At 38.7% G+C, this 24,684-nt stretch overlaps 3 protein-coding genes across 3 annotated transcripts; all 3 read right to left on the bottom strand.

Moving 5' to 3' along the window:
* Positions 1-129: 129 nt before the first annotated feature.
* On the bottom strand, positions 130-1,667 carry mid1ip1a (MID1 interacting protein 1a). Its single transcript, XM_020936264.2, has one exon. The coding sequence runs from the start codon at positions 1,351-1,353 to the stop codon at positions 847-849; it is 507 nt and encodes a 168-aa protein (XP_020791923.1). The 5' UTR covers positions 1,354-1,667; the 3' UTR covers positions 130-846.
* A 5,320-nt stretch (positions 1,668-6,987) lies between these two features.
* tspan7b (tetraspanin 7b) lies at positions 6,988-13,160 on the bottom strand. Its single transcript, XM_020936331.2, has 8 exons — positions 13,048-13,160; positions 9,584-9,772; positions 9,244-9,318; positions 9,071-9,166; positions 8,536-8,691; positions 8,237-8,320; positions 7,730-7,820; positions 6,988-7,645 (listed from the first exon to the last, which is right to left on the bottom strand). The coding sequence occupies exons 1-7, from the start codon at positions 13,111-13,113 to the stop codon at positions 7,752-7,754; spliced, it is 735 nt and encodes a 244-aa protein (XP_020791990.1). The 5' UTR covers positions 13,114-13,160; the 3' UTR covers positions 6,988-7,645; positions 7,730-7,751.
* Positions 13,161-14,415: 1,255 nt separating this feature from the next.
* On the bottom strand, positions 14,416-24,620 carry katnal1 (katanin p60 subunit A-like 1). The gene is made up of 11 exons (XM_020936343.2): positions 24,140-24,620; positions 23,686-23,848; positions 23,445-23,605; positions 23,001-23,157; positions 22,687-22,814; positions 22,499-22,604; positions 21,433-21,591; positions 21,236-21,362; positions 20,971-21,105; positions 20,751-20,877; positions 14,416-19,753 (listed from the first exon to the last, which is right to left on the bottom strand). The coding sequence occupies exons 2-11, from the start codon at positions 23,845-23,847 to the stop codon at positions 19,555-19,557; spliced, it is 1,461 nt and encodes a 486-aa protein (XP_020792002.1). The 5' UTR covers position 23,848; positions 24,140-24,620; the 3' UTR covers positions 14,416-19,554.
* Between the last annotated feature and the right edge of the window lie 64 nt (positions 24,621-24,684).

The raw sequence follows: 24,684 nt of genomic DNA on the forward strand, positions 1-24,684 counted from the left end.
AAGGACACTCCCATCTGAGCATATCACTATAGCCATACAATATTACAGCATTTTGGTTTATTGTTAATTTGATATTTTGACTTTGTTGTGTGTGTATATTAAGTTTACAAAAACAGAGAGATTGAGAGATTGACTGGTACAAAATTTTATTGAAAACAGGTACAAAAGATTAACATGAAAGTATTGCTGCTTTTACACACTGGGATCATGACACCCAGTAGTAGACCTATCACATAAGAGTCAGAAAACAATATCTCAAGGAAACACCAGGTCTAGGCCTATGTACACTAAGTACATTCCAGTTCATTGATATTGTAACTTGGATATCACAGGCAGCAATTGCTAAATCTGCCTCCATCACATTCACACATTTCAGAAACAAGGACAAATACAAGTGGAGGAAAGGTCATTCATAGATACTTTGTTTAGCTAAAAAAAATCACTAACATCATAAGCATCAAGATGCCAAATCATTGTCAGTATTCTCTGTCACAGCAGCAGCAGATTAGGTATCTCATAACCTTTCCATAAATGTTAACATTAGCAGTTAGACTGTGAGGTAATAAATAGTACATTAAATAAAAGTTTTAAATATGTTTCATTTGCGCATCACTGCAGTTGAGGGCATGTTGTGTACAACATTTGAGTGCAAAAGGATAGTCTGATATGTAATGCACACATATACTCTCCAAAACGATCAGCGCATCTGCACTATAAAACAACAATACAGAACAGACCAACACCATAGCCGGCTTGTGCATAGTAAAACTGTCATCTGCCTCGTTCTATTCACCAAACAGAGGAAGGCCAAGTGACTAGTCCTTCAGTTCGTTTTAAGTTCAGAGCTCACTGGCCCCATCCTCCGATTCCAATCTCCTTTTTGTAGCGCTTTGTGAGAGATACGGCCGACTGCGTGAGTTTAGACAATACACCTTGGAGTCCGGTCAGATGGTACTGAAACTGCTCGTGCAAATCCTCTTCCTCCTCTTCTTCTTCGTCTTCTTCTGATGACAACGAAGCGACAGAGGAGGCAGACGAAGTGGTGGAGATAGATGAACTACTGCGCGTGAGCTTCATGCTCTCCTTGCGCTTCTCGTCAGCCGCTGCGCACCTGACTCCCCACTCAATGTCTTGGCGGATAGACTTGAGGAGCTGGTAGTAGCTGTACATGTCTCCGTCCTCCATGTCCGACTTCAGAGAACCAAGCTCCCGGTCCTCATCTAACGGCACGTCCCTTAAAAGGCTGGGCACCATAATTGTCTGATCCATGTTGTTCACGGCGCCGATAAAGCGGTTCATGGCGTTGAAGAGGGAGTTTTTCTGGTTGGTAGTTTCTGTCATTTGCATCATCATTTTGGCAAGTTTCCTTTTGTGAAGATAGGTGGAAAAGCAGAAGTCTTTCTTTCAATCGCTCGCAATGTAAGATACAGTTGTTAACTTCCCTTAGGCTGGAATTCCGGAGATGATCAGATTGGAAATGTGCTGCGGCTTGTCTGTGATGCTGGAATCTTATGCCTCTTTCTTCTTGTCTATTTTTCTTGGAGACTCCTTGTGCGTCTCTTGTTGTTTCTTGTTTGCTCTTTTGGTAGGCGCGTCTACTTATACCGCCGGGTCCGGGCAGGTGGTTTCAGGGCGGTCCGCCAAAACTTGTTGGTTGAGTTCCTCTGCTGTAATTGGAACTCACTGACCTCTGGTAGCACCCATCCAGACAGAGAGTAGCATTTAGCGCGTTCCCGGGAAGAGAGAGAGGCGTGGTTTCAGAGTAGGAGTACAGAAATGTCAGTGCTAGAATCTTTTATTTCTTTTCTTGTCTTTTCTTTTCTTATAGGACTGAACTTTGAATATGATATGTACATAGATGAGATGTAAAATACAGACTTGGCCAAATCTTCATAATAACTTAAATAACTTCCGGGCGATGAATAGGCCTAGCTTTGGAATTTTCACAGAACAAACTAACATTACATCACTGCACATATCATTCCAGTGACGCAGAAAAACGCAGATAGACATCCAGGGCGAGCCTGTGCTGGTGAATATTCATTAAGCAGACATCAGCCCACAGTCGAGTATCGAATTGAACCAATCCCATGCGTAAAAGTACTTCCTGGGGGTGGATTAGTTCCAAAGTTAAAAAGAAAAAAAAAGAAAGAAAAGTAGAAGGTCTAGGTTAATAAACGATATTTCATTATATTTTATGGGTAATTATTAAAGTTATCATGTATTTTTAAACCAATAATATATGATGATAGAAGATCTGAAAAATGTTCACTAGTTTATTTGTTAATTGGCCTATTTTAAACTCTGCTGTACATGCCACTTTGTTTGTTGGCAAACTAGAAAGCTGTAAACAGGGGTCTCTCGCTGAATCCCTGTATCAGCAGCACTGCCAACCATTTTGTAACTTGTTGATGTGGTGTCTCTGAAATTTGAGCCCTGTGCAGACAGTAAACACTTGTGGCATAAACAGAAGGACTTGTTGCCTGTAGTCTACTAAGTTTAGTTTAGGCTACTTGTAATAGAACTGGAGCCATGTTGGGAAGTAATTTAATACATATAGGCTACTGAAAATACATATTCTAAATTGGTAGAGTAACTGTATTCCAGTACAGTTACTTTTTCCATTTGGTGGGATTCAGAATACAGTTACTTTTCTGAAATCAACATAATACATTGCCATACTTGATACTGCATCATATAGAAAAATAGAAAACAGCTCTTGTGTTACATGCAATGTGTAACTTGCTGTTTTATACTATAATTTAAATGCAACTTGATGTAAAAGTATTCTGTGTATTCAGAACATTCAGTATTCAGAATATAGTACTGTGGTTGGCCAATGTATCGGAATACGTTACAAATGACATTTTAATGCAGGTATTCAGTACTCTGTAACTAAATTTCCAAGTATTCTTCCCATCACTGGACAGGAGTAGCATGTACAAGAATAAAACTTGGGTGGCACAACAAGGGTTGGCTCTATTGGCACATGTGCCATAGAAGGACATAGAAGGATTATGTACACTGTTCATTCTAGAAACTTACAAATGAATCACAGTTGCCCTGCAGGAATGGTGGGAATGTGAACAGAGGAGATTATGCAAAACCTGTTGGAGAGGTTTAGATTCCACCTGTACTTGAGTCTAACTCAAATGGCTCACTGATAGGCAGAAAGGAAAATAGTGTGCAGGTTTCATAAAATTCTGTTTTGTAGCAACTACACTTTAATAATGTGTGCATGATCTTCATTATTTTGTGAGATCTTTCTAATAGCCACTTGAATAGCCTAGCTTTAGGCCATATTTTATGCATTATGAGCATCAGTTAAAACATACAAGGAAACATTTAATTCATAATACTGACTGATAAAGATGGGATAAATTAAATAACACACTATGGAGTCCATGATGCTCCAAAGGAGGAGGTTTAAAAACTGATCCAAATATTAGGCTATTATTAGTGAGTCAGTTGAATAAAGACAAAAGTGTAATAATGCCAGTATACAGCAGTGAATTGATGTGACAAGTGGTGATTGCACATTTTAACATAAGTAAGTTTTAATGTTCGCTGATGATTGCTTTTAGTGACTTCACTGAAATAACTAAACTCTGCTCTATAGGCTATAGGGTACTCATGTATAGATGTTATTTGTGTTTCTGAGGCTACAACAAGTTCATTATCTCCTTCCAAATATTATTTTGTAACAGTTAAAGGTTCTGAGAAAGCAGGTCAATAATGCACCTATGGATAGTGAAGGAAACTCACTGCCTCTTCAGAGCTGTCAATCAATCAGCACCTCCTCACTGACAATACCCATTCACTTGCCTTTCACTTGTCAAAGATGTACGACTCTGGAAGGCAATCCTAGACCAGTTGGAAAGGGCTTATACTCAATAGGCTATGTCATGTCTGAAACGGGGCATCCGCCGATTACTGTGGGTGTCATCATCAACACCCAGCAGCTTCAGGGGAGGAGAGCGTGTTTGGGATCTTGTGTTGAGTGGTACTTCCCAAGATATGGAAGTCTAGTCTCTACCAGTGGTGGAAGAAGTACTCAATTTTGTTACTTAAGTAAAAGTACAGATAACAGAGCCACAAAATACTCAAGAAAAGTATAGCATGAAAAAAGTATTAAGGTTCCTGTAAAATATAATTAAAGAGTAAAAAGCAGAAGTATTTTTTGCAGATTTTGAGGTCTGAGCAGGCTTCAGATGAAGTGAATGAAATGACTTTAATAAAGACGTGTGCTGATTTTTTTCAGCAGAAACAACTGAATGGATAAAATTTGATGTTTATTTGTATATTTCTGTTTACTCAAACTACAAAGCCTTTTCAGCACGTCTCAAACTATAATAAAAAGACCTTTACTTTTCAGTCCTGTTCAAAAATGTGGTGGAGTAGGCTAAAAAGTAGGCCACAGATACACAGATAGGCCTACCTCCTTTCAAAAGTAGCGGAAGTTTCCACTTTAAAATCAGTAAAGTACAGATACCTCAAATGTATAGGCTATATAGGTGGTACAGTACTGCACTACTTTTACTTTGTTACGTTCCACCACTGACCGTGACAAGTACATTAAAAGAGAAGTCCAAGATCCAGTCAGAAACACGAGGCCTGAATGACTGGTGTATTCAAATGATAGTTTCACAATGATTGACTTTTAGCACCGATTCAGCCCATCGACCAACATATTGCAATTTGCTTATAAATACACAAAAAATTTACCTAAATAATGAGTCTAATTCAGCCATAGGGGAGATGATTCGCCCGATAGCTATATTTCCTGCTACCTTTTGTCACATATAGGCTATTGTTTATTTTTTCAAAAGCTTTAAGGAATAAAAATCCAGTCACTGTTTTCCACATTTCAGGCGAGCGTAAGCTGAACGCGCCTGTGCCCTTCTTAAATCCGCGCCTCTGTGAATGAGTAATAGCGCTTCCCTGGTGGATGTCTCCCTCCCTCCAGCCTATAACCCATTAAGCGCAGTGAGGAGGCGGAGGCGGGCTGCGAGAGAAGGGGTGCGCCTCAGCCAGCGGCACGCACGCTCCATTTAGCGGGCCCACTGCCGCGCTGTTGTCCCGCTCATTTGCGTAACAAGATTGCTGCGTGAACGTTTTGCAATGTACGTATTATATTCTCCGAGAGCAACTGCATCGTTCCCTCTCCCCGTGCGCTGCTCACCGATCCTGTTTGCAGAGCCTGCCGTAGCGAGTGCAGGAAAGCGGAGGATCGGAGAGAGACGGAGAGAGAGGGGGAGGGTAGGAGGGAGGGAGGGAGGGAGAGAGCGAGCGAGCGAGGGAGAGAGAGAGAGGGTGCGATGTCAGATGCGCGGCACGCTCGCTTCCCGGCTCGCGGTCCTGAGTTCGTTTTTGAACGGTACTGAAGCGCCGCCACACGGTCTTAAGGTGCTAAACTTTTCATTCGGTTCTGTACCAAAATACCATACACACAGGCACAGGTAGCATATTAGGGGTTCTTTGAGCCACGCAAATCTCGAAAAGTAGGCCTACTATCTTAATAGCGTAGCCTATATGACGTTGTAAATTAATCAGAATAAAAAAGCATATGTCCTTAAATCTAAAAAAAAAAAAAAAGGATAACTGAAGCTTAGATACGTTTCTTAATTCCTTACTTTATCACAAAAAAAAAAGTTACTCTGGGGCAGCCTTTATTTGAACCAGCCACGACTCCCAAAAGAAATAATGGCAATAAATGTATAGAAAATTATATTTTTAAGAAAAGGCCTACTTTTTAGTTTAAGGTGGGGACTACGTGTCAGAGTGTTACACATGTATTAGAGTGCTTTATTTAATTCAGATTTGACACTGTTTCAGTTAAAAAAAAAAAAAAACACAAAGCAAAAAGTGGCTCAGCACCATCTCCCCCTGAGCCTATAAAAAGGCTACCTAATATCCATTTGGTTATAGGCCCTTTCATGTTTGTGTGGTAAGTCTGACTATATCAACCTCTGACAGTCAGCAGAGCGTTTTGAAGCCGCAGAGGACAAAGTTACAGTGTCTAATCTGACTGTTAGAAATGACTAATTATTTAGCAGGTTTCTAAAAAGAAAGGCTCTAAATTTTACATGAATTTGAAAGGCTACTAGATGATGAAGTTGTTCAAAGGAACAGGCTAAATGCTAGGTCAGTCATCATAAAGGAAGAGGCAACACTGTTATTTCGAATATTTATTGATAATAAGACCACTGATGGTGACTCAGTTGATAGTAGACAGCATGGTATAGTTTCTGGGCCTCTAGTGACCCCGTGTGTAAGCTTGATGAAATTGCAATTTTGTATTTACAGGTCAGGATCAGATTGAGGAGCAGACACTGTTCATTGTGATAACATACATTCTTCAAAGCAACAATTGTATTAATCTAGACTACAACCAAATACTGACCAAAATGAAAATATTACACCCCAAGGGCTGATACATTAACTAAAGTCTCTTCATAAAAGAAAACACACAAAACAAATAAATTAGAAATCATAATCACATACTAAATACTTCTTTATGAGACAAAAATATAAAAGATAAACACTCAAACTGAAACAACCAAAATTGTACATAATCAATAGATTTGCCACAACAGTTTTTCTGCATGATTTTCTATACTATCTATCAAGTATTTATGAACAGCACAAAGTGCAGCCTACCTGGAACACAAGGTTATTCTTGTCAGACTGAGAAACAATACATCATATAAATTACATATCCAGTACATATCTACATTTTGAACTACTGTAAACAAGCTACTACATAACAAGTTTCTAAAGGTTTCAGTGTGCTGTCACTGTGGACTCTCAGTGAAACTCCATGTTTCCATGTAACTCCCAAATACATGAACACACTGCTGCAAGAACAATACTTTACATACAATTACTTTAAGGTAAGTCAGAATTATCTAACATAAACCAACATGCCATATACTGTGAAGAATGAATAGCATGTTTGAATAAAATAATTGGTTCACTCATGGAGCCGTTCTGGAGCTGCATAAATATTTATGCTTTTAAACAGTGTGCAAAATTATTTTTTATCAAAACATATTTTTAAAGAAGAAGGCCTAAGATACAAGAATTAAAAGAGCATGTTTTATATTTTTGGCAACATTTAAATAATTTATACCTGCATCAAGTAAATTAATTTTCTATAAAAGATATGCTCATGCTCAAAATATTTACTTTACTCTTTTGTATGTTTAATGGTCATTTTCAAACTTACTATGTCTTCCACAATATTATCAGTAGTTAGTTTGCAAAATATCTTAACCATAAGAATATACAATGATGAAAAAACAAAAAACTATCTATCAAAGTATTACTTCAAGGTTTACTGTATTGTAAAAAGGTGGTCATGTGCGTTGACTTGGTCAGTGAAGCATGCAGTAACCAACCGTTTAAGAAGCCACATTTTATTCCTAGTCACATACTTGAAGCACCAACATATGTGACAGGGGCAAAAAACTACTATGTGCATGGGTAATGTGTGGTATCAAAAGCTGTGATGAATCAGCAGAGAGTCAAGGAATGATGCTTTACAGTAAGATACATAAAGATATTTCATTAAGATCCCAGGCAGAGAGATTTGTTTGTTAGGAAATTTACTTCTCTGTTTCTTAGCTTTCTTCTTTTTTGCCCCCTAAACAGATGTCCAAGAGTAAATGTTACATAATAAAAATCATTATCAGTAATAAAAAAAATCATAGGTGTGGTGTTTTTATACCTTTTCCTCAACTGCGTACAAACTACACCATCTCATACTGATTGGCTGTGATGATCCTCGACAGGCAGCAGGCCAAAAGCATGCCAATCAACTGAAATATAGAAGAAAATATGTTCAAGGAAACAAGCAGTAATGATTATTGCTGAAATGCAGTAAAGCAAATGCAATTAAATTACAACTACACTAATAGTAATTGTTTTTGTCTGCCATTAGTTGTAGGTGTACTTGAAATTAGACTGCCCTAAAAAATTGTATAAACACAAAACAACTTATTACTTTCCAACAGTTAAAAAAAGTTATTGAGCAATACATCACAGCAGTGGCAAACCAACAGGAACACCAAAGCTAAATATGCACAGTAAATTACAGCAAAGCAAACCTTACTGCACAGTGCATCAAACGCTCTACCAGCAGCATTTTATTCTTTACAGTTAAGAAGTGACATGTTATTGATTCTCCAGAGGATGCCCTTATGCAAACCTCTTTGTATTATGCACAAAAACTCACCTGTGAAAAGGCAATCCCAAACGTCACACCAGCAATGATGGCCATGTTGGTTTCCATAAATGAAGTGACCAGCTCATAGCATCCCTGAAATAAAAGGTTTTGGGGGAAGTTAGTTTTCAGTAGGTCAGGGGGCTGGGAAACATTAAATATGCAGGTTAGGGGCAAAATGGATATGTGAGAGAGCATCTGTGGGCAGAGTTAATAAGTGGAGAATCAACATTGGTAAACATTAAGTTAAAAAAACTGTATTTGTGATCAAAACAATGCCAGTTTTTGGAAGAAGTAGAGGATGAGCTTACTTGGTGGTAGACTTTGTTTGGGGCCACAGTTGCATTACGGAGGTCTTCTTGGTGGCAGTCAGAGGAGTTGGAGCAGCAACTAGCAGGAATACCATTGGATGGGTAATAGACACTGCCGAACCAGCTGGTGTAGTTGTACACTCCACAGCAGCGTAGCTAAATGTGCAGAAAATAATAAACATGAAAGCACAGAAGTGAAAGAAGAATAATTTGTTTTCTGTGTTTTTTTAATGTAGATGTAATAGAAGTGACTATGTAGTACATACCTTAATATTAATAAGAAATAGAAAAAATATATAGTATTTTGTCAGATATGTTACAGATTTCTATACACTAATAATCAAACTGCCAAAAATTATGATTTATTTACAAAATGTTTAATGTAGCAGACTAGCATAATGGGCTTTTCATTAGTCCATTATTTATTCACTTCCCACACACTGGTGCTGAAAATCTAATGCACAACTGCAGCCCACTGCCAGCAAAGAAACAAAAACAAACAAAATATTAATATATATTTTCATACAATACATACCCTGTGCTGCAAGTTGTCAACAGCACGGCTAGCTTCATCCTCAGCATTGTAGTTGATGACTGCATCAGTGTAGGTCCTATGAAAGGTTCCTTTAATCTACAACAAATATGCACAGATTTTAGTAATCAAAGACGTAAGCACTGTTTTTTATATTCTCTGACTCTTACTCTGACCTCATGGCGGAACACAAATCCAGAGATCCCAGCAACCAGCTCCGCAAGGAAGACCAAGGACAGAAACATGGCGTACTAAAAGAGAGAGAACCGTGAAGGGGAATTTGCATAGTTTGAACTGTAACCTTTTCCATTTGCCTAAGTTTGAATTCATACACTACCAGACTGACAATGCACACTGAGCACACACACACACACACAGACACAAAACTACACAAAGCCTTCCAGGTTGTATTGAATTTTTGATGCTGTTAAACTGATAGAGGTCGGCCATTACTCCTTCATTGTGGTGAACTAATCACCCTTTTCTTCCTCTGCAACCTCATACTCAAGCTCTCACCAGTTTCAGCATCCATGGGCTTCCTCTGCAGGTGGCGAAACATCCAAACAGGCCAAAGACAATGATGACAGTCCCAGTGCCAATGAGGACATAGGGGGCGTTGGTGGAGTTATCAGCGATCAGAGAGATGTATGGGCCAAGCATTAACTTCCCCCATACTCCAACTGCCAACAGGATAGCTCCAGTTATCTACAGGACAACAGAAAGAGGCGCATTACATTTCTTTATCTATATGCAACTGTGGCAATGAGAGGAGGAGGTGAAAGAAGAAAGAATTACAATTATGTTAGTGTTGTAGCGATACTAAGATTTCAAAATAATTTCCATGAGGAATAGACTTGATACTCAATACAGATTCTGATACTGCAATTATAATTTGAAAAACTCTTTATTTTAAACTATATAATGTGATGTTCAACATTAAATTATGGTACTGTCTTTTACATTATCATGCTGTCTGGTATCTCTGTATCGCCTTAGTCCGGATAGGTCCCATAGGGGTCCATGGGTGTATACTAGTCTATACTATGGTCTTACACGGTTCAAGATGATTCTAAAACTATTTAGGAATGGTTAATTTTCTTTTGTGTGAATGTGACTTTTTTTTTAGTATCAATACTTGTTTAAAGTATCTAAAAGTGGTATCGATTAGTATCAGATTCTCAATACTTTTGGCAACCCTAATTAGTGTAAAGAATACATCTGAAGCAGGAGACAAACATATGGCAATTATTAAGTTGAATGCATGCCTAAAAATCTGACAATATAGGATAAAATGAAAGTGTGTCTTTGATCGGAGGTGAGACGCTTGCTCCTGTTGCACCTCTCTTAGCATTTCAAATGAAGGCGGCAGATAAAAGAGGGTGTTGTGCAGGGCAGCTGGAAGGCCCAGAGCTCAGCTGGTCATGTTTTACTGTCATCTGAAAGACAGCAGTGAGAGGCTACAGCTGTGAGGGAGCTCCTGACCCCAATGATTAGGCTTATTAAATTTTACCAATAGAGGAAAGGAAAATACAGAGCAATGCTTGTATTTTGAGAGGTCAGATATAGGTTAATGGGAAATATTTGTATTTTGAAAGGCGGTTCAGAAATAGTCAAGACTCCAAACTCACTCACCAAGTTATTCACCCATTAGCCTATTTCCAGGATGGACTCCTGAGTCTGATAATATCATATCATTTTGTGTGTTAATGATTCACAAATTGACTATTAACACAATAAGCTGGCTTGCTCTGTAGATCAGTTTAGAACTCTTAACACTTTGCCCTGTTGACAGAGTGTGCCTTGTGCCTATTATAAAAAAAAATTAACTTTGACAAATATGTCTCTGGTAAATGGTACTTAATAAGTATATTTAACAAGGCCTGGGTCTGCGAGAAAACAAAATTGGTAAAAGTGTTTATATTCTTATCAATTTTTGTTAAACTTTAACTAAACTTCAATTCACTCTATGTTGCCCTATGTACACTATTCTTTATTATGTGGTTGCACTTTACAAATCTGAATGTCAAGAACTGTGGAAACAACATGTGGGCACACCATGCAAAATTCTGCCCTAATTCAAATCTCAGATACAAAGTGAAAACTTTATTTTATTCAGGGATTGATATCACTTGTTGGTAAATAAATTGTTGGAAAACTATATAATAATATGCTAATAACATAAATATATGTTTCAAGTGTGATGTGTAATGTTCAGTCTTATTTTTTTGTACTAGGTTACACTATAGGGCTGAAATTTCAGAAAGCGACCCTAGATCACGATGTACCCACTGTTTATGGCCACTGTCAATAACCAAATATCTGAGAGCTGCGCTGTTGCATACAAATCACAAATAACTTGTCAGTGCAAAGTGTTCATTGTAAAGCCCATGGGGGAGTGGGTTCAAGGAGGAGGGCTCTGTCATGTAGACTTGCTGAATTCCAAACAGCTTCGGGGCCCCTTCACGTCCACCATGGTGCCGAATGAGAAGCCCCCTGCGCGTTTAGCTTGAAATTCAAAGCCAGGCTGGCCACCCTGGTTACAGCTCGGGGTTTAAAACAGGTCACCCAGTCTTCACTTCCCCCTCTGTGCTCTAATAGACACAGAAGGTGAAATGATAAAATATGCTGGCAAGGACACAACACAGACACGACCACCTGCTCTGCATTTAGCCAACCCATGTGCTTCTTTAGGCACATGCCATTCACACAATCTGCCACGACAACTAAAGCTGATGACAGTCCAGCCCCTCCGTCCACTGTCGCCCACTGTGCCTGCTCTCTCTCTCTTTGCCCCAAGGCAGAGAAGGACTCATCAAAGCTATGAGACACAGGTCAGACATCTGAAACCTGATGCAGTGGATGGATAGCAGAGCAAGGAGACCTACCAGCCCTGACTAAATATAAAAGTGGAGATCTGTGACTGCACACCACATGGCTTTAGTATCTAGTGTTCTCAACATGACTTAGCAGACATGATTTCGAGCTTAAAGGTGTTAAAACTATTCTGATGCATTTGCAATATAGAAAAACCTTTTTTGTAACACATTGGACTAATTCTGTCACCACACCCCACATGCCTATTTTAATAAATTAATCACAACAACAGGGCTTGTTATGTTGTGGTAAGCTTAACTAAACCTTTGCTGCCTTATTTTGTCTTTTGTCTGAACACTAACCAAAAATGTATACAACATAACATGATGGATACATTGGAGAGTGCCAGTACAAATCATGCATCTATTAAAATATCTAAAGCAGTCTGAACATAGCCTAGATTAATCCTAAAAGTATGAAAACAAAAAGCAAATGTTTACTGAGGTTATTAAATCTAAACTGCAAATTGTTCAAGGCTATAAAATGTTAAAGGTATATTTTGTGTAACTGTTACTAATAATGGCTCATTTCCCATAATGTGAATGGCAGATGCAAGTAGGCTGCAGTAGGCCTCTGCTTATAAGCTATTGCAGAAAGATTTTCAATGAGAAAACCTGTTGTTTAGTGTGCGTCTGTGCGGGCTTATTGGTGCAGGGTCTCTTTAAGAGCCTATGGGAACGACCCGAAATGTGTAATGGCGATAATGTACTTCAAACGACAATAAAACAAATGAGGCCTGTTAGTGTCAACATCTCAACAAATGCGAGATAAATCGTTGCGGTGATATGATATCAACATCCCAGAGCAGCGCTAACCACCATGATGCTATGTGGACTATGTACCGACACAACTCACGCCCAGCAGACAAAAATAAAGCCCTTACATAAAGCCCTATCATAACACGACATAATTTTAGTGCTGGAAATAAAAATGCATCGTCTTTAAATCAATCTGTCCCGTTACTTTCTAACATACGACTGCGTTTGGTCGATGATGCTGCCTCTGACCACCCTTTTAATAAAACGCGCAACAAAAACAGCAGCACATAACGGGATATCGCAGAAATGTATGCGGAGTTATGCATACGGCTGCGAAAAGATACATACCCAGAAGACGAAGGAGTACACGATGAGGAGTGTTTTAAGGCAGGTGATGACCGGTTTGGTCTCCATTGCGAGGATCTAGAGCCAGTGTGATGGTGGAGAGAAAAGGGCGAAAACACGTCTCCTCCTCGATCAGTGGCGCTGCAACCACGCGCTGATGCAGCCACAGCGTCACTCAGCCCGAGCATCAGCCAGGAGCAGGTTCATCACTGCACTAAATATGCACAGACTATGAACATGCATTTCTGTGAATGCAATACCACACCGTGTTTGTTAGGATAGTTGTGTGATGGACAGAAACTCAATTGAAGCCCCATCACGCAACATTAGATCCAATAAATAATAATCATTATTTTATCAGACGTGCTTTGAATAAATACAAAAAATTGAAAAGTCTCGTATTAATGTTAACTTTTGAGATTTTGATGTGTGATTAATAGGCCTTCATAGAATTTTAAACAATGTAGTAACTCCACCACTCAAGACATTTGTCCACCTTTGCCCTGAGCATACAACCAGAACAACCAGGTCCACAAGTCACAGTGACTGCAGGCTCACCAGGTGTAGCGCAGCCTTTGCTCAGGCAGCCTTCTCATCCATGGATATTAAATCTTAATTTAATGTTAGGAAAGTCATTTTAAGGAGTCAGCACTGTCAACACTGATTTCATTTGCATGTGGTAGCTTATATGGTAATATTGGAGATAGTATTTGAATGCATGCTTTGATTGTAAATGGGTTTATATTTGGATGTATTTTAATTGTTTGTTAACTTGCCTGTGGACTATGCAGATGAAACCTAGCTTTAGCTAAATCTGGTTTAAAACATCTCTTCTCTGTTTGATTGGATTTCATACAAAATTTACTACTGTCTATTGCAGGGGTCTCCAACCTGTAGCTCGCGAGCTACCAGTAGCTCTCCACCCCCTTCCAAGTAGCTCTCCAAGGAATTTCTGCAGTCTATGTATTGTACTGAATAACTCAGATTTGATTGATTATCATTGTAAATGTGTTATTTTGAACTTTATGCTCTAATAAATAGATAATGGTTTTAGGTTTTATAGGCACCTAACTGTAGAACACTAAGGCTTGCCCTCTTATATCAACTAAAATTCTTGCAACCGATAAAATGAGTGGCTCTCCGGCATTTTCATTTTGTAAAGGTAGCTCACTGGATGCAAAAGGTTGGAGATCCCTGGTCTATTGTAACTACTTACTTTCCAAGGACAAACGTCTGACTCAATATATGCAGTCTATGGTAATACTGCAAACAAATCTATATAAAATGACAGTATAAATGAACAATAACAATTAACTCATGTCAGTTTATTATAAAATACAATGCACAATATAACTTGGAATGTTTTCTGAACAACAGCAAAAACAGCTTGAAAACAGTATAGTCCAGATTTAAAACATGTAAAAATTTTACTTTGCATTTCAATTAAAAACATAAGCCAAGAGTATAATGGTCTGTTGACATTGCAAACTAGACAAGGCGTCGTTCAAACTAAATGGTGACCATGCAAAGATATATCCTGGGACAAAGTTACAGTTCAAAGTAAACAGGTTATTTCCATACTGTGAGGATTAGAATCTTTTGTAAAGGACAGAAAAGAAGATCAAATATAGCACTCGCAAACATCACACCCCTCAAACACCACAGCCACACTAACCCTAATAACCATAAACCCCAACCATGACTCTAACCCCTAGCCCCAACCCTCTCGCTAAGCCTAACCCTGAATGTAAGTTAAGCTTACATCTAACCCTAGCCATAACCCTAACTCAAACCCTAGCCCAGTGAGTGAATTCTGGAGTTTCTGATCTTTCACATGAGGCATGGCCTGTTCATATGCTGTGAATGAGAAACATTTGGATGTGTCCTCTGTCTGCAGGTTAAGGCTCTGGAAACACAAGATCAGTTGTGATTGTAATAGCTTTTAGTTATCTTTTAGCACCAGTTAGTGCAGACCACATACACTGGTACAGGCCACATACAGTTCCTTAACGTAAAATTATGATAGTAATTATTTTGTTGCTTTTTATATTTTCATCCAAGAATAGTGTGGAGAGATTCAGAAAAAAGAAGGGAATGCTGTCTCCGGATGTGAACATCTGTTATTAAACAAGGTTTTCTTTTTTACTGATTTGATTTCAATCAAACTGAAATCTTATCATGCAGGTAACTTGGACTCAAATGCCACACAAGCATGCAGGCAAACAAAGGCTTAATTTAATAACAGAAAGTGTCCTTTAACAAGTAATGATAAACATGTTTAGATTATATTTAATAAATCAGACTGACAACAAAAGAATATATGATTATCAAACGTGAACGAAAATATCATCCAAAAACTGGGAAATACTCTAAATGGAAAACAAGCAGGGAAATAAACACAGAAGCAGGTAAGACCAACAAGGAAATAAATCAGAATTGCACTAAATGCAAACAACAGAGTACAGAGATAAAGAGGTTCAAAGAAAGCTTGATTGTATGTCTTGACAGGTTGACAATCTGGCAAAGACTGACTGAGCAGGAGGAGTATATAAAGACTAGGCTGGGCTGATTAGGGAATGAGAGGCAGCTGTAGGGAAAGGAGGAAGGTGGCAAAAGGAGGACCGGAACAAACTGAGAAATGGAACTGGACTGGGGAAAACGTGTAAACAAAAAGGCAGAACTGTGACAAATCTCATTCTCAATCTCAGTTAAATATGGGGATGCAGGGGTTGGGAGGGCATCTGACAGGGACTGGACATACAGTAGTAGTCCCAATTCTAGTAGTTCCAATTATAAGGAAAAAGTTTCAATACTGGCTAGTGCACCAATTGCAAAACCACACAGAAAAAAAAAAACTAGAAAAGCACTCACGAGAGCGCAGACCTCTGCCAAGGACTACCCCCATTTTTTATATAAATTGCGATAAAATCAGTCTTCTGGATCAGATCCGGATCAGCCTTTGGAATATGAAAGAGGATCCCATTGTCCATCCCTGAGTCAAATTTCATGGGGTTTGGTCAATAATTAACCGAGATATTGAGAAACAAAATTTTTGGCCCCATTTACCATAATGTTAACTAAAATTTCAAAGTGATCCAGAATCCAGGATTTCTTTCAGATCACCCCCAAAATGAAATCACTTCTTCCTTTTCACATTTCCAACAAACCCTGAAAATTTCATCAAAATCGGTCCATAACTTTTTGAGTTATGTTGCTAACAGACAAACAAAACAGACAAACGCCGGCAAAAACATAACCTCCTTGGCGGAGGTAAAAAAAAGTACCTGAGGATGGGAGGGCATCTGACACGCAGGGCTATGGGAGGATGGAAGGGCATTTGAGACACAAGAACATACAGTAGAACAGGAGGGCATCGGACACACAGGACTATAGGACAATGGGAGGGTATCTGACACACATGGTTTGTCTTTCAGGGCTCCTTTGGGTGTAGACCTCATGGCTCAGGTAAGAGCGGCGACCATTAAAGTCCCACCAGTGAAGATGAAGACCACATGACCAACTCCAGAGCCCTTTATAGATTTATATTTAAAGGGTCCATATGACACTATTTTCCAATCTATGTTATAATGTTGTTTCCTCGTCAAACACATACCTTGACAGTGGTATGGTATCGGGAGGCGATCACTAGCTATAGGTGCTGTCAAACATTTTTGTGGACTAAAGACATGCCCTGCTGATTGGTTAGTTGAGTATCACTGTTAATACACAGCACCAGTCACAAACTGAAATTATTGTCTCCTAGTATTATTACTGTTATGCACCTCTGAGAGCTGATACCTACCTTCTCTCCTAGCCTACAATAACCCCTTTGTACCTCTTTTGGCCAGCATCTACATGCTGTATATGCTACATAAGACCAAAAATGTGGCGAGCTAGCCAGGAGTCCAACCTAGAATCTTCTGATCCATAGTCAGACACGTTATCAATTACGCTCATAGACCGTATATATGAATGGACGTAGCTAAAGCGCTAGCCACTGTGTGAAGTTCGCCAGGAGGTGCTTCCAGCTCCTTCTGACCCTGGCTCCAATTGACTTACATTAGGATCTTGTCGCCCTGGTACGGTATCTCTCTCACAGCTCACATTTCAGAGTATGTTTGTACAGATCTAAACTACAGGGTGTGCAGTTTTTATACAAAATAAGACTGTATATTTTGTGTGTAGAGGAAATTCTGGAACTTAAAAAATTGCAGCCTTTGCGATTTGCAATTTATGTCCATCCAACAGCGATTTTGGTTCAACTGTTGTACCACACATTTACTACAGTGATCTCTCTGCTCTTACAGTGTCTCCAAACTCAGACTCAGGAGCAGCCTTAACAAACCCCAGAGTCCTCCAGAAAGGAGTCCAGAACCAGGTCCAGTGAGAGGCCCAGCCAGGAGGTCCCCAGGCCCTCAGAAAGCTCAGAGGATGAAGAACTCTACAAACCCTTCTTATTACCCTGTAACCTGCTCTAATTTTAAAGCTGCACAATGTAACTTTTCTTGGAGGTTTTGCCAATGATTTGTTTGCCTTCATGGAGAGTTGTTTCATCTTCCTGTTATAGGTGACATTTTGAGCACTTTTTCACCATTCAAAAGATAGAATATTTAGCTAAGGCCCTCTACCAGATTTTTCCTTGTGTATTTGTACAAAATATGTCTTGGCCAAGTAGAGACATGCATTTTATTGTCCGATATGAAGGAAGTGTGTGTTAGCATGCTAAGTGCTGTCAGCTTTACTGTGAATCAGCTTTACTGATTAATGCTTTGACCATCGCTTTGCAATAACATCTCCATGGAGACAAGCAGCTGGCGGGCAAACCCGCGACCAGTGACATAGTACTCGTACTCAATGAATGTTCACAGAAAGTTGCTCTAATATTTCACTGTGTCTTGCCATTTCGGACTTCCGACCTCCTCTGTTCAAACTGTTTCCCTTCCCAACAGAATTGAAAAATAGTGGAAGGCGAAGGGCAGCATTGATCCACAGGAAGGACAAAAAAGGTAACCTTTGACTGCCTAAATCATAACAAGTTTGCATTGAACATTTTGTATGTGGAGCGCCATCAAGCGGGATCCCGTTTGTTAAGCGAAAGGTACAGAAGACAAACAGGCTGAGCTCGCACTTTCTTGTTCTTGTGGCTTTACAGCAACATCACATCTTGGTCACTTTGCAGTAGAAGGTGTTTCTTGAAGAACAGTTGGTGCCTTTTGCTTTGGCGTTGACTTTTTAAATTCGTAACCAAGGTGGAGCGAGGGATCGGGATTTTGCTTTGATGGTGCTCCACATACAAAATGTTTGCTGCAAACTCAGGATGATTTAAGCAGCCAAAGGTTACCTTTTTCGTCCTTCCTGTGGATCAATACTGCCCATTGCCTTCGTCTGTCACTATTTTTCAATTCCGTTGGGAAGGGAAACAGTGTGAACAGAGGTTTTGCAGTCACACAGATCTGATTCCCTTTTGCATTTATGGAGTTTGCAAACAAATTTCTCAAGCCGATTTCCGGTGTTAGGACATCCAACAACCACACAATTACAATGTCCGTATCCCAAAACTAAAATATGACAATATCAGAACCAGAAACAAAAGGGATATGGTTCAAAAGACTAGAAAAGACTGGCTTTGTCAATAGACGCATCCCACTGGGAAAACAAACATGGCGGTTTGATGCTCACTTTTTTTGGAAAATCCTTCCCAGTATGCATTGCGCAATGACTGGAAGTCCAAAATTCTTGATGCATCTACTGAACTGCACTGAGCATGGGGTCATACAAGCATAATCATTCAGGCCCATAATGGGTGCTTTCACACCTCTGGACCTGACCTTGCTATCCCTATTGTTTTCTTAGTTTTGATTTAGGTCTGAGGATGGAGTTGTAGATGGGAGGCAAATCACCAGAGCTGAAGAAGCAGCTTTCGGAATTTTGGAAATTTTGAATTTTTACAAATTCAGTGAAATTTGAATCTGTTCTTAAACTCTCTACCCTAAAGCTACTTAACAGTGCCCACTAGGAAATTTGGCTAGAACGATAACATTTTATTTGTCACACACACACAAAATTTGGTACATATATTTGTGACATGCTCTCACCCCATCTCACATTGTGTTGCCATCTTTGATATATTTTTTTTAAATAAATGTGCAAAAATTTACAAAAATGGCAGGGTTAGGTTAGGAGTTAGGGTTAGGGTAAGGCCTAGCCTTAGGGTTGGAGCTAGGGGTTAGAATCGTGGTTAGGATTTATGGTTATTAGGTTAGTGTGGGGTACAGCGTGTGGGGTGCGGCGTTGTGGGGCGCGGTGTAGGTCTATATAACATTTTAAATAAATTAATATTGTACAACAATATTTTAAAAACTATGCTATTTCAAGTATTATAAACCAGTAGTACTAAAAGTGGACATTCACTTTCTAATCAAGTCAAAATGTGGTGAGTCCTATATTTAAATTTGTTGTGACAGATTACTCATTTCCTCACCTTCCATTTTTCTTCATTTGTACCTGTCTTTAAACTGAACCAAATTCAGCCATCCATGCCTCATACTTTTGCAAATCAGCAGCAGAGACGGATTTTGAGATTTTCTTTAGTGTGAGAGTGAAGTCCTCCATAGTCACAGGCATCTGCAGCTCATCTTTGGACAGCGCTCTGATCTCTTCAGGGGTCAGTCCCTGAATTCGGCGACGCATAGCCATCATTGAAGCATCCCTAAATTTAAAAAACATACATGCAGCATTTTAAATACTTAAAGGTCCTATATTACACAAAACTTATTCTTGTGAGCTTTACACCATATTATAATGCTGTTACCTCATCAAAAAACTTATCTGGGTTGTGTTTTTTTTCATTTATAGATGTTAGAGTAACCCTTTATTATTAGTCTGTCTACATCTCTAAAGCTCAAAATGCTCTGTTCCACCTTGTGATGTCATAAAAATTGTAGTTTTCAAGTTAACAGCAACACATTTCATCTTTAGTTCAGAAGAGATTGCCAATTCCAAACCTGAAATCTTCCAAATCATTCTAATAAAAGGTGTATGGACTTGAACTATGAACACTTCCTTTATTACCACATGACATCACAAGGTGGAGAAGAGTGTTTTCTATTTGAGAGAATAAATATGTAGGGTTTGTGTGTTAAACATGTTATAACATATCAGAAAACAGCGTAATATGGACCCTTAAAACATTGGATATCACTTCAGTAGAATTTACATGTTGGTTTCAGGCAGTACTGTTGCTGTAGCTGTTGAGAACCAGTGAAATATCTGAGCATTCACCACATGATCAAAATAAAGACAAGCTATTCTGCAAAAAACAGAGACCATACTTGTTATCAAATAATGTAGCTCAGAGTGCTATGCCAAGCTTAATGTGAACGTCAATGTATAAAACTTGTTTTCCTCCTTAATTACACTAAAGAAATATAAATTACTCACACAAGAAAAAAATACACATTGAACTTCATTCAATACGTATATTTTGTAGATAATATATTATAAAAGCAGCATGTGACCAAATCAGACGAATAATAAAGTATTTCCTGTCTTTCGTAAGCTGGAACTAAGAGCCTGCACCTAACTGCTGTTGATTGCAGTTTGAAACTTGTGCATACAAGTCTAGTTATAATACTGAGAAAAACCATGAAGCCTAGATAGTATACAAGGTGCTTTATTTATTTATTTATTTTTATTTTTATACGTACCTGCAAACGTTGGTAATGTCCGCTCCAGAGTAACCAGCAATCTTTTCAGCAATGAGGTCCAGATTCACATCATCTGCTAACTCCACTTCTCTTAAGTTGATTTTCAGTAGTTCCACTCTACCCACGGCTATTCACAATCACATACAAATTAGTTTACTAGTGTCATGACAAATACCACAGTTTTACCAATTGAAATATGCAATAAATGAGGGGAGCCAACCTGTGGGTAGGGGGATGTAGATACGTTTTTCCAACCGCCGTCGGAGAGCTTCATCTATGTCCCATGGGAAATTTGTTGCAGCCAGAACCATAACCATCTTTGAAGGGTCATCATTCTCCATTGCTCCCCCGACACCTTGTCAATAAACAAAAAATAACAGGTCATATTACATGGAGTTGTCCAGTTGGTGCCTTAATTATTATCAGAATAGTCGGTATCAGGCATGACAAATTAAGACAAATTTAACATTTGATAATACTCTTACCATCCATTTGAACCAACAGCTCCGATTTGACCCTGCGACTGGCTTCGTGTTCATCAGATGTTCCTCTTCTTCCACATATTGAGTCAATTTCATCTATGAAGATTGTAGTTGGTGCATAAAACCGAGCCTTGGAAAAAGAGGTGGTTAGAAATGCATTACACTTAGTTTTTAAATAATGAAATTAATCAGATACACACCATTTCAAACAGCAAGCGGACAAGTTTTTCTGATTCGCCCCGATATTTGGACGTGAGGGTGGAGGATGACACGTTGAAAAAAGTAGTTCCACATTCAGTTGCTACAGCTTTGGCTAACATGGTCTTGCCAGTGCCTGGAGGGCCTACCATTAATACACCCTAAAAAAGAAATAAAAGGGTTTTAAAGAAGGAAAGCCAAAGACTTTTAGTGATAATCAACCAATCTTCATGAAATTAGGAAACTATTATAAAAGGTCATTGAGCCAATGGCATATTAGTACATTTGAAAATCCTTTATTATTAATAGCACAACAAAATTGATTTACTAGTCAAGAAAAGTGTGATACACACATGTAAACATTACATTTGGATATATTTTTAATAAACGTTTCTGGCAGCAAAAACGCCACCTGCCACCATATTGGTTCTAGTTTCTATGTAAACAATAATATACTCTAAAAAGAAACATACATTAATTGCCAGATTATCAGTATCAAATCAGCCAATTTTGAGCTTTCAGTACTTAAATTGATAACCGTCTCTTTGTCCATTCTAAATCTTTGAAAAGCGGTTTGATAGATCCAGTATGGCGCAAACTGCCCCAATACCTGCGCTGACTGCACCGCATGACGTTTCTTGATAAAAATTGATTGTCATTCTCTGTTGTGTAAGTACTTGCTTATATATCAAAGTAGGTCTACACAAAAAGCATATAAGCTCAATTATGCATGCTTACATCAGACAAATGAAGACCCTTGTGCTGTTTTGATAATCTATGAAGAATTAACCCTCACATGGTGGCCTAAGGCCAGACCTCACATGATGACATTAAAGTAGAGAACAAGGCCAAAATCAAAGTCTAACTGTCTACTAACACAATAATCATAAATAGTAGTTGTATGATAAATGTTAAATGATAAATTCTCATGTTTTTTTTATAATTAGTGGCACGTGTTGTTATGTAATATTTATGTCTTAGGTTTTCCTTGGTGCATTTCTGAAACACTCTGACGCAGTAGGTTCTAAAAATAGCAGTGCATGTGCATGCATTTGTCTGTTTTGCTACCTTCCAGGGGCGACGAATGCCCTTGAAGAAATCTGGCATCCACATGGGCAGGACCACTGCTTCTCTCAGCAGCTTCTTAGCATCTTCTAGGTCAGCAATGTCATCCCTTTATAAAGATAAAATATGAAATCAACAAGAGAGAAAACACATTATGTTGTGTTAAAAAAGTAAATACATTTGCCCCTTACCAGTGAACATTGGGATTTCGGGACACAATATCTCTTTCCAGTGAATCCACAAGGTCACTGTCATATCCTGTGCCATCAAATCTTTTCTCTACATCTCCTTGTGCGTCAGAAGATGCCTTCTTTATGGGCTAAAAGTTAGTTGCTAAAGGTTAGTTGATAAAATAGCTGGCTAACTGCAATCATTACATATATATATATACAAATTAAAATAGAATGTATTCAATTATAATTCATAATTCAATTATGAATACAATAAATGATATTTAAAAAAAAATAATTATCACATTTTTATTTAAGCAATTACAGCTACCGACCTTATCTTCTTTGGACTTGGCTCTGGCGTCTCTGTTTCCTGGTCGTTCAGGTTTTGGTCTGTCCTGGCCACGGTTTACAGGTCGATGCTGTAGAGCAGGCGAGTCCTTCTTCTGTTGCTTTACACCGCTGCTGGGCCTCTTAAGAGGAACAGGGTTTCTGTAGACATACATGTTATAATGTGAAAGTTAGGGTTAAAATGAGCATCTAGTAATATCTCAGGTAGAATGGTTAGTCATTGTCTTAGTAACACACTTATGAACTTTTTCAATGTTGTTCCCTCGAAACTCAAACTTTGATTGAATCGCTCATAATAAACTAAAGCTGTATTTCTCTGCATCTATTAAAGGGTTTGTACAGTATTTAACTTGAGATATTTCATGATCTGAATCAATGTACTTAACAGGTCATGCATTTTACCAATGTATAGTATTGGTGATACACACTTGTGCTCTGCTGGAGTGGGAGGAGGCCACACAGCTGGATCCTCACATCTCTCTTCTGACTGGGGTGTGTGGACGTCAACTGGTTTGTCAGACCTAAAGCTCTCAAGTGTTCCCATGATGCTTTTGACTTGTTCGTACTCCTCAGTTAGTTCTTGCCTTACCTACAAATGGTACAACAAACACGTGCTGTGAGACAGAAACAATAACTTTACCATTACTTATACATGACATGACTCATTACCTGTTGCCATTTGACTTTGAGAGCAGGATCTTTGAGTGACTGACAATGCTTATGGATCTGCTGAATAACTCCTTGATAGTACACCATGGAGGAGTCATAGTTGCCCAGAAGAGCATATTCACGCCCCTTCTTGGCATTATCACAAATATCTGCAATATTCATTCTGAAAGATGTAACGTGAAGTTAAAACTAAGCACAAGGGCCAGCTGCAAACCATTAAAGATTGATGTAATAATAAACGGTGTGTGTGCCGCTGTACATTACTGTATCGAGGCTGTCAGCATCACGCTAGCTAACCAAGTTAACGCTAACCTAGCTGTCAATGAAGCAGAGCAGGCAGGAGAATAATAAATAAAGCATAGCGTTAACGGTAGCCTTAATCCTCCGATCCGTTAAAAACAAACACACAGGACAATGCATATTTAAAACTTAGATTCGTATCGAATCAACGTACCTATTTCATTCACTTTAGCTTAGCTTCTTGTGCCCTGAAAGCGCCTGGTCCTTTTGATGGATAAAATCCGCGGTCTGTTGGTCCAATGTGTTTCCATGGCCGCGGAGACACGCTGTGTGCTGAATACGGAGATCTACCGAGGTGCGTTCAAATACAGTCAGGGAAGGCAAGTGCATTAGTGTGTTCTACTATACGCACAGATATTTAGCGTATAAAATATCTACAATAAAAGTACAACTCAACAATATATACTGTATAACTGTGCATGTCACACTTGGAAATAAGTGGTAGTGAATTATACAATAAAATTTTATTTTTTGTTTTGTTTTTGTTTGTTTGTTTTTAATCTATTCATGACAGAGGTTGCCCACTAGTAGATGCTAAAGATCCATCACTGAAGAAGTCAAACTCCATGCTTTCTGTTGACTTCATGGATCTGGATGACTTGCAGCGTCCAAAACCGGCAACCAACCAGTTGCAACTGAATAAATATGGTGTAATTATGACTTTGATTATAGCAAAATATAGAAATATTTATTACACAT

This window comes from Boleophthalmus pectinirostris, unplaced genomic scaffold, assembly GCF_026225935.1.
Source record: "Boleophthalmus pectinirostris isolate CB_2022bp ecotype Guang Dong unplaced genomic scaffold, ASM2622593v1 HiC_scaffold_1, whole genome shotgun sequence".
NCBI lineage: Eukaryota > Metazoa > Chordata > Actinopteri > Gobiiformes > Gobiidae > Boleophthalmus > Boleophthalmus pectinirostris.